The sequence below is a fragment of the Heterocephalus glaber genome, unplaced genomic scaffold (genome assembly GCF_053883595.1).
Source record: "Heterocephalus glaber isolate CG9 unplaced genomic scaffold, H.glaber_assembly_v1.0 deba00001442, whole genome shotgun sequence".
Classification (NCBI taxonomy): Eukaryota; Metazoa; Chordata; class Mammalia; order Rodentia; family Bathyergidae; genus Heterocephalus; species Heterocephalus glaber.
The window spans coordinates 45,927,980-45,947,067 of NW_028258296.1; the positions used below are offsets into that span (position 1 = coordinate 45,927,980).

Below are 19,088 nucleotides of genomic sequence, written 5' to 3' on the forward strand. Positions count from 1 at the left end.
AAACATTACGTTCTATTTTGACATTACATTCTATTTTCAGCTTAAAGAGTTAAAATATTTTGCGTTAAAAGTCATAATTACTAAAAATGTTCAATAGCTGTATCTTGAGTAGAAAAACAGTTAAAACAATATTGCATTAAGTTTTTCTGATTATTCATCTCTTCTAGAAAGCTGGAACTTTAAGAAATAACACATATCTATCACATCTGAGGCGTGCTTATGAAAGTACAAAAAAATTCACTTTATATTAATCTCATAAAGCAAACCATTTAAAATTTCTGGTGTACAAACATCTTTCCAGTACCAATGTTATAATGGAATTTTAAAGGATTGATTTGTTTATTTTGCTTTTTCTGGGCAAGCTGATGTGTGCCCATGTGGTCAGAAGTTTTTCAAAATTAAGCCTTTTCTGTTAACACAGCGCTTCTCTGTAAAGCTTCCCCTGTGCTCTATGCACAGTTATTTACTCTAAAAACCTCATATCATATTGAAATTTCCTTACACACCTTGATATCTTACCCTATATTAAAGATACCTGTCTTTCATGGTAGATTGTGAGCTCTTTAAGGACAACAAGTTAACCACATATGTGTATCGCACTCTGCTTTGGATGTAGTAAATGTGGAATAAAAGCAGAATGAAAAATAAATAAATGGTTTTCCCAGGGTCATGCAGTTGGTTATTAGTAGAGCTAATTCTAGGCCTTCCCAGCTCCCTTTATATCATAATGCTGCCTTGCTGAAAGCAATGTCATAATGACTTGAAGGGGGACTTTTAGGGTGGGGCTTACTTAGCTACCAGTCTTATATTGTTTTTTCTTGGTTAAAGTCCATGTAGGAGAGTGTTGACTCATGGAGATAATTTATGAGCGATCTATTGAAAATCCCTATGAAGAACGGTTCAAGTCCAGAGCTCCTAGGAAATTAACGAAGTCTGAGCCTTATGATCTACCGCAAGTTAACAACACCACTCAGTGGATCCGCCAGCCATTCCTTTGGAACTTTGCTCTTGGTAATCATGTTCTTACTCTAGTACATGTATGAAAACACATCCAGTTTTGGAGTCTAACAGGACAGTGGTGGGGTATACACAGGATTACATGAGGAGCCTGATACGGGATTGGATGGGGGAGAGCTCTGCTCACCATCACAAGCCTTAGCAAGGAGTAACACCCACTGACATAAAGGAGCACTTTTTAAAAAAATTTGCACAACCTTAGAGATTGCTATAGCCCTGGGCACGGAGGTGGTAGATTAGTCATGCATTAACACTTGACTTGTTAACTGCCAATTCTGGGTTCATCACTTTCTGTGAAAACTTTGCCCCTGTGTAAATGCTTAAAGTCTCATAGCAGCCCTAGGAGGAAAAAAAAAAAAATCTTTAACTCTGTTTTACACACAAACCAAGGCATAGGTAGTTTAAGCAACTTCAAATACTTATTGTGAACCAAAGCCTATGTTCACCCTTCTACCTCAGATGGGAGTCTAATCTGTAAGAAAGTCTAAAGAGTGAGAGTTAATAAATCTATTTCCCTTCTCTCTGTCTCCTTTCGCTAAATACACCTATCCTCTAGCAGGATTTTCATTCCCTCGATCAGAAGTTCTCAACCTTATTGAGACCCAAGGCTTGCTTTAAGTAACAAATTGTTTTAAAATACCTCCCTTTATTATCCTATAGTTAAATTCACAGGTAACCTACCATGCATAATTTCATAAATGACTCAATACAATGCCATAACTGTAATATAAAGGACAAAAATAATGTCTAATAAAATACTATATATTCAGTATACAAATTCTCAGATATAACTACTGTAGAAGACAACGAAATAGCCAGGCTTTTACATTATATATTGTATAATAAGGTCAGTGAATGAGGAGAATGTCAGGATATGACATGAATAAGGAGAAGGTCAGAAGTCACTTCATACAAGCAGGGTGAGAAAATAAAAGAGCAGATTTACAGGTGGACACCAAAACAAAAGCTAGTGTTAGGGAAATTAGTAACACTTCAGACCTAATAGCATCTAATAACAGAAAAACATAAAGATAAAACTATACCTAGACAAATTATGATCCATTGGAGTAAAAAGGGGGGATGTGAATATCTTACTCTTGAAAAGTGAGTAAACTATATTCATTTGCTAGGCTTCTCAGATTTTTTAAAAATAAATTATATTGGTCTGTAATACATACCCAAAAGGGTCCAAATCATAACATAGCGGATTGGTGAAGTATGTCAGGTGAACTCACTGGTATAAGCATTGCCCAGGACAAGAAATGGAACTTTAACACTATTCCAAAAGCCATCCTCACCCTGGCCTCTCTCAATCTGCTCTGCCAAAGCCTCCTTAACCTGACTTCTAGCCTATAGATTAGTTTTACTTACTTTTAAAATTTTATATACATCAACTTATACACTGCATTACTTTGTGCTCTGTTTCTATCTCTCTTCTTTTGTATATGCTTTTTCTGACCCAGTGCTCCATCCTCACTAAAAACTCCAGCATAACTCTCCAAAGATATTCTCCTGCCCAGCACCCATACAATTCTGCCAATCTGAAAATCAACATCAGTACAGCCCTACCATTAAGTTCACATACCTTCTTCAATTGTACTGACTGTCCCAACAGCATATCTTTCCTATACCATCCAGCATCCTACCTAGGAATTCCTACTGCTTTTTTTTTTTTTTTTTTTTTTTGATACCTGGGATCAAACTCGGGTCCTTGCGCTTGCACAGCAGGTGGCAAACCTGCTGCTTTTTATGATCATCTCCATTAATACTCTTCAATCCAGTATACTTCCTCAGCCTTTTTTATCCTGCATAGCCTTGACATTCTTAAAGAGCATTCTGTAGAAGAATCCTTGACCTGGTTCATTTCAGATTGTGGGGGCTGGGTAAGCAAGTCCAAAATCCAGGCAGGCAGTCAGAAAAGGAAGATCAAGGGTAGGCTGAGTTACCCCATGGGCTGAAGCTGTTGCCTAGAGGTGAAATTGCTTCTCCCACTAGTCTCCCTTCTAGCTCTTCAGCCCTGCCTTTAAAATAAGACATGTGGGACCAGGGATAGCTCAGTGGTGCTGTGCCTGCCTCTCAAGTGCGAGATCCTGAGTTCGATCCCCAATACCAGAAAAAAAGAAAAAAAAAAGTAAGTCATGTGCATTAAGATTACACAAAATAATCTTTACTTAAGGCCAACTGATTAGGGACTTTAATTACATTTCTAAAATGTCTTCACAATATAAAACCTCGATCAATGTCTGATTAAATAATTGGAGACTATAGCATAGCTAGGTTGGCAGACCAGAAAAGCTATCTCAGAAAATGTTCCTATATTACTCCTTGTGAAATCCCCACTCTTCAGTCTTGGCATCTACTCATAATTTCTTTCTATATCAGCTACCAATATGATAGCTGCCAAATGATTAGTGTGTTACTCAATACATTCTTTTCCTTCTTATTTTTTAACAATGTATATCAGAATGGACTCGTGTTCAACTTTATTCAATGGATTTTAAATACAGTGATGGCATTCTTATCTTGATTTCAATCTCAGGAGAAAATTTTGTAGCTTTTATCATTAAGTGTATTTTGTGTAGGTTTTCTATAGATAATATTTATCAGATTAAGGGAAGATATTCCTAAGAGGTTGAAAACTATATTTGGTTTGCTTGACTTTGTTTAGGTTTTTTTTATTTATGTTTGTTAAGAAGATTTTTTTTTCTTGTGATATCCAGTACTGTCATTATGGCTTCATTGGTATTATAGAATAAATTGGGTAATGTCCTTTTGTTTTTTAAAAAAAATAGTTTGTATATGATTGGTGTTATTTCTTCTACAAATAACTGTTAGAATTCTCCAGTTAAACCATTTCGGTTGATAATTTTCTTTGTTTAAAAGTCTTAAGGCTGGTCATAGTGTCACATGCCAGTAATCCCACACTCAGAAGGCTGAGGCAGGAGGATCATCGTGAGTTCAAGGCCATTCTGGGCTACATAGTGAGTTCAAGGTCAGCCTGAACTACATAGTGAAAACTTGTCTCAAAAAAGAAGTCTTAAACTACTAATTGTGTTTTTAAAAGTTTTTACTTTTGTGAGGGGTAGGGTCTCACTACATAGTTCAGACTGGCCTTGAACTCAATATGTAGCCCAGGATGGCCTCAAACTCACGATGATCCTCCTGCATGCGCCTCCACTCCTGGATTTTGACATTCTTTTTTAAAAAGACATCTATTTCATCTAAGTATTCAAACTTATTGAATCTAGTTTATAATTCTCATCTAAAATCAATTTTTAATGTTTGTATAATCCATAATAATGTCCCCCTTTTATCTTCTTATATTGGCACTTTATGCCTTCTCTCATTTTTTACCCTAAACATTATCATCAGTAAGTCATCAATTCTATTTGTATTCTTTTTTTTTCCACGTACACATGTAGTTTTATTGTAACAAAGCAACTTGTACACTTTGAACGTTTAAAACTGTGCATCACCTTTTCCTTTCCAGTGAAAACAAAAAAGAATTTAAAAATAAACCAACAAATTTACAGTAGAGAATGTCGATTCCAAATAAGACCCTACAGGTTCTACTGATTCTCCCATCCAGTGGCAGGGCTCAAGTCATCATTAGGAGGGAATTTTATTTTAAAAGTGTCATCTTAAACTGCAAAGATGTCTGTTAACATCACAATTAAACGTGCCAGGGCCAGGGATTTAGCTCAGTGGTGCCACCGCCTGCCTCGCAAGCATAAGGTCCTGAGTTCGATCCCCGGTACCAAAAACAAAACAAACAAACAAAACACACCATAACAATTAAACGTGCCAAAGGAGAAGCCATGTTGTCAAATGCCCGCTTAACCCACCCAAATATCTCAAACCCACCCTTTGCTGACCTTCTATACCCCATTTTTAAAAGTTTTTTTTTTCTTTTTTTAAACAAGAGAAAGTAGACAGGTACATGTTGGTAAACGCTAACTGTCCGTATTCACAGAGAGGCACAGCACAGTCTCTGAGCCCAATATGCAGAGAAAGGAGGAAAAGAGCTAGACTCCTATGCCCTACTACACAGGGGCCAAGTGCCCTCCAGCTTCCCGCAGAGCGAAGGGAGCTGAAGGGTTTCCTTTTTTCCCACAGAGCACGGTGGTGTTGATTCCACACAGTTTGTGTGAGACAGGAGGGGATCAAAATGAATTTAGAAGAAGGTTGTAGAGACCCTTTTCCCATTGTATTCTGCTCAAGCTATCTCCCCACAAAATAAGTCGAGAACTATGGTGTTTGAGAAGAGACTTCAAGAACAGGGAGACTGAGCACAAGAGGGGGAAAAAAGACTGCAACTTACTCCCAGGCACTGGAGACAATTTAAAAAGGAAAAAAAGAAGGTTGGAATCCATCAGTGTTCAGTTAGTCATCTTCTCCTTCATCCTCCTCTCCTTCCTCCCCTTCATCATCATCTTCATCTCCTTCACCTTCATCCTCATCCCCTTCTTCATCAGTGTCTTCCAATCCTTCTTCCTCTTCATCATCATCTTCATCTCCTTCACCTTCCCCTTCCTCATCATCCATATCAGCAACCAAGTGGTACTGCAACGGATTTGGCCAAATAGCATCTTTGATGGCCTCTCCTAACTCATCTGTGCCTGCATCAGCATGGTTGGAAGCAGGTAAAGAAGCTCTCGGGTTCTTCATGCTGCCGCTTCCTACTGGCTTTATTCTGTGTTTGGCTTGAACGTTTTGTCAGATCCTTTCCAGATTTCCATCTGATTTCAGTGGACTTTGAAGAAGGATCACCACTCCCATTCAGATGAAATTCTATGGAGAGAACTTTTATTTTTGAAGTAAGGATTTTCATCAAAATAAAAATCTATTCGGTAACCTGATTTTACATCTTCAAATTCTGTCACTTCGACGCTGGTCAAATAATGTAATGCCGATTTGTCTTCCTCTCCAAGCAGTGCAGACACTTGTGGATGGTTAAAAAATGTTGTTACTCAAAAATTTGGGATTTTGGCAATCAATTCTGACCTCTTATGAAAAAAATGGTTGGCAGAGTTTGTTATATTTCTGTTCTACTTTCAATATCTCCTCACAGCCCTGTTCCTTAAGTCTATTTCATTTTGTACTTCATCAATATGTTCAATTGCTTCTTGTTCTTTTTCTCCCTTGGGCAGGCCCGTCAAGGCAGACGCGGCCTCAGACTTGGGGGCCGGAGACTGTGGGGGCTTCCTGGTCTGAGGGGTGAGCGGAGATCTCTATTTGTATTCTTAAAGAACCAACTTTCTATTTTTAAAAAATTTGTTGATATGGGTTTTCACTGTGTTGCCCAGGCTGGTGTCAAACTCCTGGATTCAAGTGATCCTCCTGCCTAAGCCTCCTGAGTACCTGGGACTATAGATATTTTGCACCCAGCCCAACTTTTGATTTTTGTAAGTTTTTAAATTATGTAATTATTTTATTTCTCATAAATGTCTATACTTGCTTATATTACCTTTTGGCTTCCTTTAAATTTAACATTTTTTCCAATTTCTTGAGATGAATGTTTAGATTAATGATTTTTTTATAGCTTTTTAACTTTGTATCATGGATATTTAATGCTATAATTTTCCGTCTAGTCATTATTTTGGCTGCAACACACAACTTTATACTCATATTTTCTTTATCATTCAGCTAAAATACTTTCTAGTTTTCTCATATTTTGGTTATTTACTTTTTTTGATAGGTTTTATTTTCAATACGATTAAAGAACATACTCTATGTGAATGAGATTTCAATCATTTAAAATTTGTTAAATCTTTATAACCTAGCACACAGCAAGTTTTGGTAAATGTTTCCAGGAACTTTAAAATCATGTGCTTTCTTTAGTGAAGTGGTATTGTTTATGTCAATTCAGTCAAGTTTAATAGTTGTTGGTCAAGTCTTCCACATACTGCTCATTTTTCTGTCTGCTTGCTTATAGGTACTGGGAGCGTGGTATACTAAAATTTTCCATTATGAATGTAGAAATCTTCTGTTCATTTTATCCCACCAATATTTGCTGTATATATTCTGAGACTATGTTGTTAGACAGATGCGTACACATTCAGAAATGTTAAAGCGTTCATGGTGTAGGCCTATAATCCAAGTACTCTGGAAATCTAAGGCAGAAGGATCACAAGTTTGAGCCTAGCCTCAGTAACTTATCAAGACCATCTCAAAATTTAAAGGGGGGGTGCTGCTGGTAGCTCAGTGCAAAGGCCCTGGGTTCAATCCCCAGTATCACATACACGCACACACACAAAAAAAGGCTAGAAAGGAGGGAGAGAGGAAGGGATGTTCCAGATTATAGGGATTTTGACTTTTACTAATTTAAAATATCTTTTTATCTTTAGCAATGTCCCTTGCCTTATTTTGTCTGATAATAGTACACATACATTCAAAAGTACACATACTTTTTGTTAATCTCATGGAATTTTTATTCCATTGTTTTTACTTATTTCAGCACTTAAAGATATCATTCCACTGTCTCCTGACTTCTCTTATTTCTGTTGAAAAGTCAGCTATCTAGGGGCTGGGGAGCTAGCTCAGAGCCTGCCTTGCAAGCACAAGGTCCTGAGTTTAATCTCCAGTTCTGGCGAAAAAGAAAAAAGAAAAAAAGAAAAGTCAGCTATCTATCTTACTGTGGAAAGTAACATGGCTTTTGCATCTGGTTGCTTTCAAGATTTTTCTCTTTGCCATTTTCATCAGCTTTAGTACAGTATAACTAAGGGGTTTCCTTTCTATTTGTCTTGAAGTTTTAGCATTTGTTTAACCTCTCTTCAGTCAGTGTATTTCATCAATTCTGAAGATTTCTCTGCCATGCTCTTAACTATTGCCTGTGTGCCACATTCAATCTCCATTTCTTGTGGAACTCTAAATACAAGTGTATCAGACCTTTTCACTATATTTTTCATCTGTCTGTTTTCCTATTTTATACTTTTTGCTTCTGCAAGCTTCAGTCTGTATCCTTTCTTCTGGTCTACTTTCCATTTCAAGCATTCATTTGTTCAACTTTTCTAATCAGGTAGAACTTTACCTGAAGTAAATCAGTCAAGTAGTATACAAAGGAGTTGTCATTTTTTCAACATACTTTACTAGATAAAGTTTTTGTCCAATAACTGTGTGAGCACTACTTTCAAAAACACAGAATCTACAAATACTAATATTACCTAAAATAGTAATGAAAGTGAAAATTATCAAATCAATATCAGTATCTCTTTACATTTTACCACCAGTACTATTATAATCACATTGTGAGTAGACAGAATGCTTCCAGTAAATTATACAGCAACTTTGTGACCCCATCTTTAGTCCATGTAAGCTTGGCTCTTCATAATATCCTAGACTACTGGGCTTTTTGCATTATCTCTTATAAAGTTTTTTTCAGTGCTAACATACATATGTTCTACCAGTTATTTTTGTAGAATCCAGCAAGACATTTGAATGTTGTGGGGCAATTCATTATGATTATACACGGAACTAAAGGATATTTAGCTTCCCTGGCCAGTTGACCAGGAGCATCACCTTAATAGATTGTTAAGAAAAAAATGATTTTTCCAGCTAAAGAAAAGGTTTTGAATGTTTTTACCACAAAGAGATAATAAGATTGAGGAAATAGATATGCTTACTCCAGTTTGAATTTTACACACTTGAAACATCATATAGTAACCCCTATGTTCAATTATTATGAGCCAATTAAAAATTATTTTTAAAGCAAAAGAATGCTTTCATAAATTTCCCAAATATCTTCTAGGTGTTATTATCATCTTTTTTTTGGAAACTCTTCATTAGATCTATAAGACATAAGATCCTTAGGCCAGAGTATGTGTGGATCATCACTAAAGGAGCCAAAGGACAGTATGGGCCAGTTACATTATGGTTTCAGTCACTTCTCACATCTGGACAACTCCTAACGACATCCTAAAATCTAGGTTAAATAAGTTAGTGTTAACATTCAGGATACAATAAAAAAGTCAACATGCTGACGCTTTTTCTTCGGTTAGGATGAGAGTGCTCATAAGCTGGCTGGAAGTCCCCTTTAGTAATCATAACCTCTTGCATAGTCAATTACAGAGCACCAGGAACTGCATAATTTTGATTATTTATCTTAGTTATCTCAGCAACCCTATAAAGAAATTATTATTGCCAATTTGAAGATAAAGAAATGAGAGTTTAGAAAGTAAAGGGTTGTCCAAGAGTTTTTTAAAAATATTACGAACTTCTATGATTCCATTGCATTTCCACTGGTCCACATAAAGCCTCCAGTATTTTTAAAAATCGTATGCACTGCCCTCTCTTCCACTTCAGTCCCTGCCCTTCTGAAGTAGAAGGGAACAACCTGATTGGAAGCATTTGAGGAAAAGAAAAGTGGGCTCTGGGCTTGCCCAGGACACCCACCCTCCTAGGTCTGCAACACAGTAGCTTTTTTATATTTCCCTGATCCTTGTAATCCAGACTTCAGGGCACTCTGAACCTCACTGTCCCTACCACTACAACAGTGCCAGTTCCAAAGCCCTTCGCTACTTCCTCCCCCACACAGCCCCTCCAGCCGTGGGTCTGACAGACCCTTTACCCCTAGCCTAGCTACCAGTTCACAACCAGGCCCTGGGCTCCAGGCTCCAAATTCCCGCCTCAGCAGGGGCTCTATGGGCGACCCCATTTGCTGCGCAGGCGCACTTGGGGAAATTCCCGCCCAGAGCTCAGTGTTTGGGGCTCGCAGGGCCTGCCTCCGTTCCCTTGGCAACGAAGTACACAAGTGTGAGCCTTAACCGCGCGCACGATGTGCCTCAGCAAAGCGGGTGAGGAGGGCTACAGAAAGTCCAGAAGAGAGGGCAGACAAGGGTGGGGAGCCTGGGAAAGATGAAGGAGGAGGAAGTACACTTCGTCCCCTCCGCGGAGTTCTGTCTGGTTTTTTAAGAGCTCAGTGGGCCAAGCCCTCTGCTCCACCTGCCCTTCCCTGCCCTCTCAGAACGCAGAACGCTTTCGCAGAGACCAAGATGCCTTCCCTCACCTGTAGTTTCTCCCCTTTCCTGATCTTTAGGGACTGTCAATGACTACTCCTTTGGAACACGTCAACAGAGGAAGCTCTTTCCTCTCTACCATCCTCCAAACCGATTGGGGAATTATTTTCCCCCTCTTAGAGGATCGCCTCACACAGGCCCTGGGCATTACATATCAGAAGACGTGAGTACTGACCTCCCTTCCCTTGGGTGGGTCTCATTTCCCTGGATATGGAAAGATGCCCACGTTTCCTGAAAGAAAAACTCCAGGATTTTTAAATTTCTGGGTCCCGACACGAGTAAATTCCCTGGTAGGCAGCTAGCCGTTAGAGCCAATACAGAGACTAAAAGACTAAGGCTCCAACCTTGCGGCCCTCACTAAATCGGGGCCTTGTCTCCATATAGATTTCACTCCATCCCCACCTCCAAAGGCCTGTCAGCCAATGCTAGTTTCCCTCCCTTCCGTCCTATCCTCTGGCTATTGTGTAAGACCAAGTTCATTTCTGAGGAACTCAAATTGGATTTATAGAAATGCCACTTATTTTTCTATCCAGCCACATCCTTTGCAAAGTTACATGTGTTATTTATGTATTGTTTATATGGTCTTGACCTTGAAATAGTGAAGGCATGAAAAAGCACAGAAGGTTCAGATAGAAGCATTCTAAGTTCACTCCATTTTGAAGGCTGTTCCCTGACTGTGTCATTGGTGTTTTTCTTTTTACTTTTTTGTTTTGGTTTGTTTTGTTTTTTGGATACCACTCAAAGTAGTATGGCCTGGCATACAAGCTGTCTAAGATTCCGACCAGTATAAAAGGATATGCAATTGGAGCCAGAACAGCTGTGAGGTTTAAGCCAGTCAATAAGGTAATGTACTGGGATGTTAGGATGATCTGGGTTGCTGCACGAAGTTTGGACTTTAGTATTGCACGTGTGTGAGTATCCTGGGGAAAGCAGAAAAGAGTTCGCTGAAGAAATGGTTCTAAGCCAGGGTTTCTGGTGCTGAGATACCTGAGGTTAAAATACTGGTAGCTAAGTTTATACACATTATATTATCTTCTTCATTAAAAAATAAATTCCAACTCTTCCATCCTTTTGTGTGATTGGACTTCAAGTCTTACATTTAGGATAGAATCCTAATCTCCTCTTGCCCCACCACTGTCCTGGAGATTGAACCCAGGGCCTTGTGTACTGGGCAGGTGCTAGACCTTGTGTACTGAGGTACATAGCCAACTAAAGATCCCTAATCTCTTGTTGGATGCTTCCTGACATGTAAACTCAAGGACTAGGGATACTGCCTCTAAAAATCTCTCAGTGAGGTGGTAGATGTAGTGGTTGCCTTCATTTTCTACGCATCCTCGTTTATTTCTACAACTGAAGCATTATGTATCCTTAGAGTGCCAAACAACATCCATATATTGGATTTCTACATACGTAGGCCTATTTCTATATCTTCAAGTGGCCAAGCCATAGCTAATTTATAAACAGGCAGAAGTTATTGGTATTTTTTTTTAACCTGGAAGGCTTTATGTGTATATATACAATGTCCTCTAATACACTGATTTTTTTCTTGGCAACAGGATGTGACACCTTGCCCAGGCAAGTACCAGAAGGCAAATACTTCAGAGGAAAAGCACAAACAAAATTTTGCTGCATTCAATGTCTTGATGCCTCGATCTGGACAATTTTCAAAGGACACTTCTTATCCTGGGTATGTCTCCTGTTTTCTGGTGCACTTCAGTGAAAGGAAGCACATACAGCACCGATTACATCCAAACCATCCCAGCTAAATAAGAAACCATTCATCTTTAAAGATCTAACTTCTTGCTTCCCAGGTCTCTGGCATTTATATTGCAGATTTGTAGTTATTCATTCAATAAATATTTGTAAAGTGCCAGAAATCATGCAGTAAACTCATCACACAAGGCTGGTGGATTCCTGGAGCTTACATTCTAGAGTCCATACAGATGAGAAGCAAATACTCAAGAAAATACCAACCAATAGTAGTAAATAAAGAAACCTTATAATTTATCAGTCAATCTGTGACACTTCTGAGAGTGAAAGAGGCCTAGTAATAATTAGATCAGGACAGTAGCTGTAAGTTAGGACTGTCATGGGCAAACAAGGAAGTATGGTAACCTGAATATGCATTATGAAGAAAATAAAACAGAGTAATGATATAACAGATTGATGTGCTGAAGGCTTTTTCACCTGGGTTTTCAAGAAAGGGCACTGAACAACTGATATTTGATCTGAGATCTAAATGGCAAGACTGAGCCAGCCCTGCAAAGAACTGGAGGCAGAACATCCCAAGTAGAAGGAACAGCAAATACAAAAGCTATGAGTTTGGAAGGAATTTGATGTGAAAAAAAAGGAAGAAGGCTAATGTGGCTAGAATATAGTGATAAAGGAGGAAACAAGAAGTGAGAAGAGAAGTAGGTTAGAGTATATAGAACTTGTAGGCTAAAAGACTTATTCTAAATTCTTCAGGAAACCATCTAAAATCAATGAAATTGTAGGACAACTGGCCATGATCTTTCTTTTGCTATAAGAAATCCAAAGATTAGAGAGTAAATGTAACTTTCAAAGCTTGCATTAAGGAAGATTAAGTATTATGTCCTGACCCCCATGTCCACTCTGTTATTTCTCCCACAATAGACTGTACAGTGACTCTACAACAAAAGACAAAGTGTTATGATCAAAGGCAATTCTAAAATAATCTGTTGTGAAGAAAATTTAACTTGATCTGTTTTACTATCTCTGTATTACAGATAGAATGTCTCTTCACTTCAATCACCAACTTCAAATTGTGAAGTACACTTATCACTGTTGTAGATCTCTTTCATCACCTGCCTCTTCTGGCATCTACTTGTCTCTCAGATAAGGACATTGAGTTGCAGAAACATATTTTAAACTAGAGTTGGTCTTTATCTGAATGTCAAGATTGGCTACATTTAACACTAACATCTAGACATACATTAACAGATGAATGAACTCCATGCTTGCCTGACATTAAAAAGTTTGTAAGCCTGTTGCCTTTACCCAAGGGTTAGACCTAGTTCATACATGGCTGTGCTACAGATGGATTTCCTGTATGGTCACTAATTCATTAAAATGAATGTTCCTATTTTCATTTCTAGCCCTGGCACTTACAACCCAGAGAAGAAGCCTCCTCCAAAAGTTGCTTGGCCAATGAAATTTGGATCTCCAGACTGGGCTCAGGTTCCATGTCTGCAGAAAAGAACTCTAAAAGCTGAGGTAATAAAATTGGACTTCTGTGGACCATTTAATCTACTATTTTCATATGTATCAGGGGTTCTTAACCAAGAGTCCACAAATAAACTTCAGGAAATCCATGGTCCCCTGAAATTATATATACAATTTTGTGTATAGATGAATATGAGGATCTTTTTGGAGAGTTATGTAATTTTATTCGATACTTAAAGGTATATATGACTGATCAAAGTCACATTTTCTTATTTGACTCTCAAATAATCTTTTGGGATAAGTACAGGAGAAATATCCCTATATGACAGAAGAGGATACTGAGGCCAGAGGGATCAAGTGATTCGTGCAGGCTGTGGGGCTGGAATCCAGATTTAAGATTCCTAGTACATCTCTTGAATGTTAGATCCCCAGAGAGCTGGAGAACACTCCAGTTAAGAACATGGATTCTAGGAGCAATATGGCCTGTGTTCAAAGATTAGCTCCAGTATGGACTTGCTGTATGATCTTAGACAAGTCCTGTAACTTTTCTAAGCCTTAATTTTATATTGTAAAATCAATATAATAGTAAAATTGACAAGACTGTAGAGATTAATAATTGAGATGATATTAAAAATATTTAATGTAGTACCTGATAACATAACATAGGCTTGATCCATGTTAGCGATCATAAGTTACGAGGTACTTTTTTTTCTAGTGGAATTCAGGATTAATTCCACAAACATTTATTAAATGCATAATGTATTGTCACTGTGCTAGGGCCTATGGGAACATTCAAGAATTAACACATTCACAATGGGGCTGTAATTCATATATCTCACTGCCAGACAGCTCTGATTTGAATTTCATCATTTGATGTTAAATAGCTAACCCCACTGGTGGTTCAAGCCACCTGAAGCCAGTGGGAACATGTTAAACATATTATCCTTATCTTCAAAAGGCCTACCAACTACTAGAACATTTACCAAGCAACAAATAATTCCTAACATAATATATACCACAGCGAAATGATAAAGGATAGTGGTGCACAAATATTGTGAGAATTACTAAGACTAGATTACTATAGGGTCAGGGTTTAGCTGGGCCTCACAGCTATAATTTGCACAGCCAGGAAGACTAGAAACAGAAGATTAGAATATTGAACTGGACAATATTCTTTCATTGCAGTTGTCCACAGACAGAGAGTTTAGAAAGCATCGGAACCATGTTGCCTACTTAAGACTGTTTTACAACTGAGATGTGGTCACTACCTTCATGTGCTCCTCCTGACCATAGAATCTCCAGGATTGAAGATAGAGCTGTTCTTCTCCTGCATTACTGTGCCCCTCTTATCTGCCAGCTTGGAGCCTAGGGAGGAGCAAGGGGCTCATAACTACTATATCTGAGCATGATAAAGACTGATTCAGAATGTTCTAACACCATCTGCTGGTTTGTGATCTGGGGGAGTCTTCTTGGGTGTTCATATGGGCCCACGACTACCACAGCAGTCCCAGACTCCTGAAGAAAGTGGTGGAAATATCTGTTTTGGGATAATCTAAGCTGAGAAGTGAAATCTCCTCATTGTTGGCATGTCAGAGAGTAACATTCTTTGAGGAAGATGTCTCCCATAATCCATAGGGGTTGTCCACTGGGGAAGCTCAGGTAAGTGGCCTCAACCCCAAGCCTGCAAAAACCATTGTTATGCAGAGACAAAAGACATAAAGATATAACCAGCTGCACTGTAGAAACCTTTTCCCATAGAAACTTCACTGCTTTATATTCCATGACATCTATGAAGACTCTAAATTCTTGTTCATTGTTGCCTTGGCCCCTGGTGATCCCCCATAGTTACTGTGGGCTAGGATATAGAATGTTCAGGTGCTTGAGTCCATCTGATCACAGTATCCAGGAAGCCTCAGAGTGAATATGTGCATTGGAAACATAGGCAGATGATGGCAGAGGGAACTGAGACCCACCAACAATGAAAGTCATAAAGACCTTGCAATGTCCATAGCTACAGTTGACCACAAACAGAGGGAAAGGTGAAGCTGAGGAGCTCCAGGGGACTGGGAGCCCTGGCAAGGGGCCTAAGCCCCACTTCCTTCCTGTGAGTCTCCTGGGAGATTTTGTCCTTTACTTTTCAGCAGAAGATGGGAGACCTGACCTGATTCCCAGGCACAACCCTTACCAGCTCCTCTTGATTTCTTGAGTCCTCTCCTTAAATACATCTCAGCTCTTGAATGTTGGTTGTATTGGTATAGCTATAAAGAATGAAGCTCACTCTAGAACACTGTATCTAACCTCAGATAGTAAAAATTAGAGAGGAGGCACAAGTAATTCACTTTTAGAAGCATCAGGTCCACCTTTTGTGCAGGTATCCACATACTACAGTGCATGCACATCCAACACATCCAACACCTGAGGAATTAAGATTTAATTTGGGCATAGACTCTTACATGCAGGGAAAAGTAAACTACAGACAGGAGTACAAAGGGAAGCCAATATGAGTAGAGAAGACTACTCAGAGTAACGCCCAAAGGTGTATTTTCAGGGAAGAAAGAAATCAAAGAGAATTTTTAAAAGGTATTGCTCCCTGGCTATAATATTTCAAAGCAGTCAAGTGACACTGGTCACATAAATCTCCAGTTTGCAACTATGACCTGAAATGGGTTAGCAGCACCTTTTGACTCATCATCACACCATAAGTCTGCAATGGAGCTGGCACTGTTCCCTCCTCATCTTTCCTTGCATTAAGGTTCATGTATGAAATGCCATGCTATGTCCCCACCTAGTCTTTTCTGCTAGGGGCTCAGGTCATCCACTCTCTTCCTGGTCTCTTTTGTAAATTCATTGCATTCAGGCTTCTGTGTTGAGGCTACTTGAATGTGCAGAGAAGTCTTTGGCTTTTGATTACTCACATTACTGTTCTGAACTTTCTGGCCTGGTGTTATCTGCAGAAAGAAGCCCATGTACTGCTAGGAACAGCTAACAGAGATCCTCCTACCCACTGTGGTCTGTGGAAGCACACATTAGTGGCCTCATTACAGATGAAAAATGTTAGAAGAGCATGGAGATAAAGAGAATCAAGTGCCTCGTCTACAAATATGGGTCTACAAATAAGAGCACAGCAGCTCCTCATTTTGCCTTTTCCAGGAAGGCAGGTCAACCGTATTACACATGTGCCCATGTAACACTTCTCTGCATTTGTGATTATTGAAATACTATCCTCAGCCCTGGCCTGCTGTTCCCTCTATCTGTAACTGCAATCTCTTGGGAGACAATGTCTTGTCTTTTTCAGTTTGCTCTATGGAGTCCAGAAGAGAGCACCAAATACAGTCAGGGCATATAATTAATTAATAAATGTGTTTTAACACCTACTATGTGCAAGATAATCTTTCAGGGATTACAGTGATTCAAGGATAGGGTGGTTCATTCTTACTTTTTTTTAACTTGCAAAGACATATTCATTTATCATTTATTTACTTGCTTCCTTACTTATTTAGTAGTATCTTGCTGTTTAGCAGGTTATTCTCAAATTCCTGAGTTCAAGTAATTCTCCCATCTCAATTACTTAGAGTGTTGAAACTATGGTGCATACCAGTGTACTCAGCTAAAAGATACCTTATTTATTATATTTTGTTGAATCATTAACATTGAAATAGTAGCCAACAAAACTATGATCTCATGCCTGATCGAAGCTCATGTAGCTTTTTTTACATACTCTTGCTTTTTGTTCTTACTGTTTCTGAGGAGCTTATTCTAATAGAGATGACACAACACAGTACATTAAGCCATATGACCAACACCATATGACAATAGTGTTTAAATTCTGTAATACAGCACATAAAATCTTACATGATTCAGTCCTTAATTTCTTGTCCAGATTTTTCTGCTGCTCTACTTTTCATCTTCTTTCACATAAATTTTTGGGTACTATATGAAAGCCAAGCATCATTCAAGGTTCTTGTAGATGCAGTCAGCAGTGACTAAGACAGAAACCACAGTCCAGTGGAGAGGCCAAACACAACAGAAACAAAAATAATGTTTAATTGCAGCCTGGATGTGCCAGAGAATGGGGAATGTGTCTATTCTGGGGTGACACTGGGGGTCAGACAAGGAGTTTTCTGAACAAGTGACACTAGAATGAGTAGAATTGGACCACATGAAAAACACAATTTCATCCCAAGCACAGCAGACTAGACTTCGCCCCCCTGGATGTACCAAGCTCTTTCCTTCCTTTACTCTCGCACAATGGACTGTTCCCCTTTCCCAATGCAATGACAAGATCATTAACTGTGTCAGGAGCACAGGTTAGAACCTATGCTGTTGAAAGTGAGAAACCACTGTGCACTGGGCTGCTTGAGAGGGCTTTGGCAATGGAGGGTGGGAGTATGGGGGTGGGATGAAATTAATCTGGACTTTGAAGAATACCTAAAATTCAAGTAAGCACTGCAGGAGGTATGATCAAAACAAGAGAAGTAAGGTTATAGCAAGGCATGTGGAGTAGAAGTTATAAAGGAAGTGGACAAGATGTATGGATGGGGGAGAACTTATTTTTGTATTGTGTCTTGAGGATGGGTCAGATTCTTGTCTTTAATTTCTATGTGACAGAGAAATCTTGAGGGCTTTTGAATGTAGACATAACTAATTCATGCCCATGAGGTTTGGGACCAGATAAGCTTGTGCTTAAATTTTGGCCTTATGAACATAACTTTAGATAAGTTATTTAGCTACAAACCTTGATTTCTTTTTCCACAGAAGGAAATATATTGCTGATCTTCTTATAGTGTTGGTGTGGAAATTATGTTCAATAATGTATTTAAATTGCTTAGCTAATATTTGTTATATATTAAAAATCAAGACAGCTATTATTTTACTAAAGGTGGAGCTGGTAAAAATGGTGCTGATGAGGATAATGAAGGTCCTGAAGACATGGATTTGATACATGTATACATCATATAATAATTCACACCGTATAGGCATGACCTGCCTGCTCACATGCTCAGGCCCAGCAATCTCTTTAAAAAGGTCAGAGAAGGGCCAGGGATTTAGCTCAGTGGTTCCGCCACCTGCCTCAAAAGCCCAAGGTCCTGAGTTCAATCTGCAGTACCAAAAAAAAAAAATCTTAAGAAAAATTCAGACAAGAGCTAGAAGCCAGAGCCCCAGGATCATCTCGGCTTAGAGGTTTGGAGATTGTTCAAGAAATGTTTTCCTAATGACAGTAGTAATAGTGGAAGATATGTTGAGTGGGCTATCCCTGTGGTGGCATTCACTACATAACCAATGGAGCATTCCCTACCACCTTGTTTGATAGGCCATTCTCAGGATCCCAGCAACTTCTGAATAGAAGAGAATGCAGGGTTCATTCTCATTTAGGCCAATCTCCTGGCCATTGGTGATGATGTTGTGTGCCTACAGCAAGCAGACAATATGGCTTGAAAATTCAGGTGAACAAATCTTTTCCAGTCTTAGGTACTTAGAGTCTAGAGCCTAGAAACTCTCCTGGAGAAAGAAATTAGCTTCTTTCATCCAGAGCTCAACCATGAGGTAAGAGCAGAATGTGAAAGGATAACAGTGTCACATGTATATCTTGGGGGAAAAGGAGATGTGTTTTAGTATATGTGCTGCCAAAGTGAGCACAAGGAGATGTGTTTTAGGGAAGTAGAGAGGTGGTTGTTCTCTGGAGGTACCAAGGTAACAGAAACTGTGGTTGTTTGACCTAAAACTCTTGTGCCCAGATTACGAAGTCCCAAAGACCACCAGGAAGCCATTTCTGATGTAAAAGCACATGAGGGTCATTTATTCAAGCTTAAGCAGGGACTCTCAATTGTCACCGACACAGCGGATCGAGATTGAGAGCCCCAAGTTCCAAAATAG

At 39.0% G+C, this 19,088-nt stretch overlaps 1 protein-coding gene and 1 pseudogene across 7 annotated transcripts; one reads left to right on the plus strand and one right to left on the minus strand.

Annotated features, from left to right (window-relative positions):
- Positions 1-816: 816 nt before the first annotated feature.
- Positions 817-17,992, plus strand: Cimap3 (ciliary microtubule associated protein 3). 7 transcript variants are annotated; one of them, XR_015452035.1, is made up of 7 exons: positions 817-1,011; positions 10,052-10,194; positions 10,779-10,874; positions 11,588-11,718; positions 13,148-13,265; positions 14,400-15,318; positions 16,169-17,992. XR_015452035.1 is itself a non-coding variant. In XM_021265658.2 (6 exons), exons 1-6 carry the CDS (start codon positions 852-854, stop codon positions 14,466-14,468), a joined length of 717 nt encoding a protein of 238 aa, XP_021121317.1. In that variant the 5' UTR covers positions 817-851; the 3' UTR covers positions 14,469-17,992. The 7 variants fall into 7 exon arrangements, 4 of the variants coding, with proteins under 4 accessions (XP_021121317.1, XP_021121318.1, XP_004853770.1 ...); XR_015452036.1 differs by having other exon boundaries at positions 14,400-14,873; XR_015452037.1 differs by lacking the exon at positions 817-1,011 and adding an exon at positions 9,673-9,809 and having other exon boundaries at positions 14,400-14,873.
- LOC101713611 (protein SET pseudogene) lies at positions 5,126-9,072 on the minus strand (annotated as a pseudogene).
- Positions 17,993-19,088: the final 1,096 nt, after the last annotated feature.

Excerpts from the sequence above, each read along its gene's own strand:
- Cimap3 (XM_021265658.2), top strand. The coding sequence starts at position 852 with ATGGAGATAATTTATGAGCGATCTATTGAAAATCCCTATGAAGAACGG. Across the intron at positions 10,195-10,778 it reads GGCATTACATATCAGAAGAC|TATGGCCTGGCATACAAGCT; the intron begins GTGAGTACTGAC and ends CACTCAAAGTAG. Across the intron at positions 11,719-13,147 it reads AAGGACACTTCTTATCCTGG|CCCTGGCACTTACAACCCAG; the intron begins GTATGTCTCCTG and ends TTTCATTTCTAG.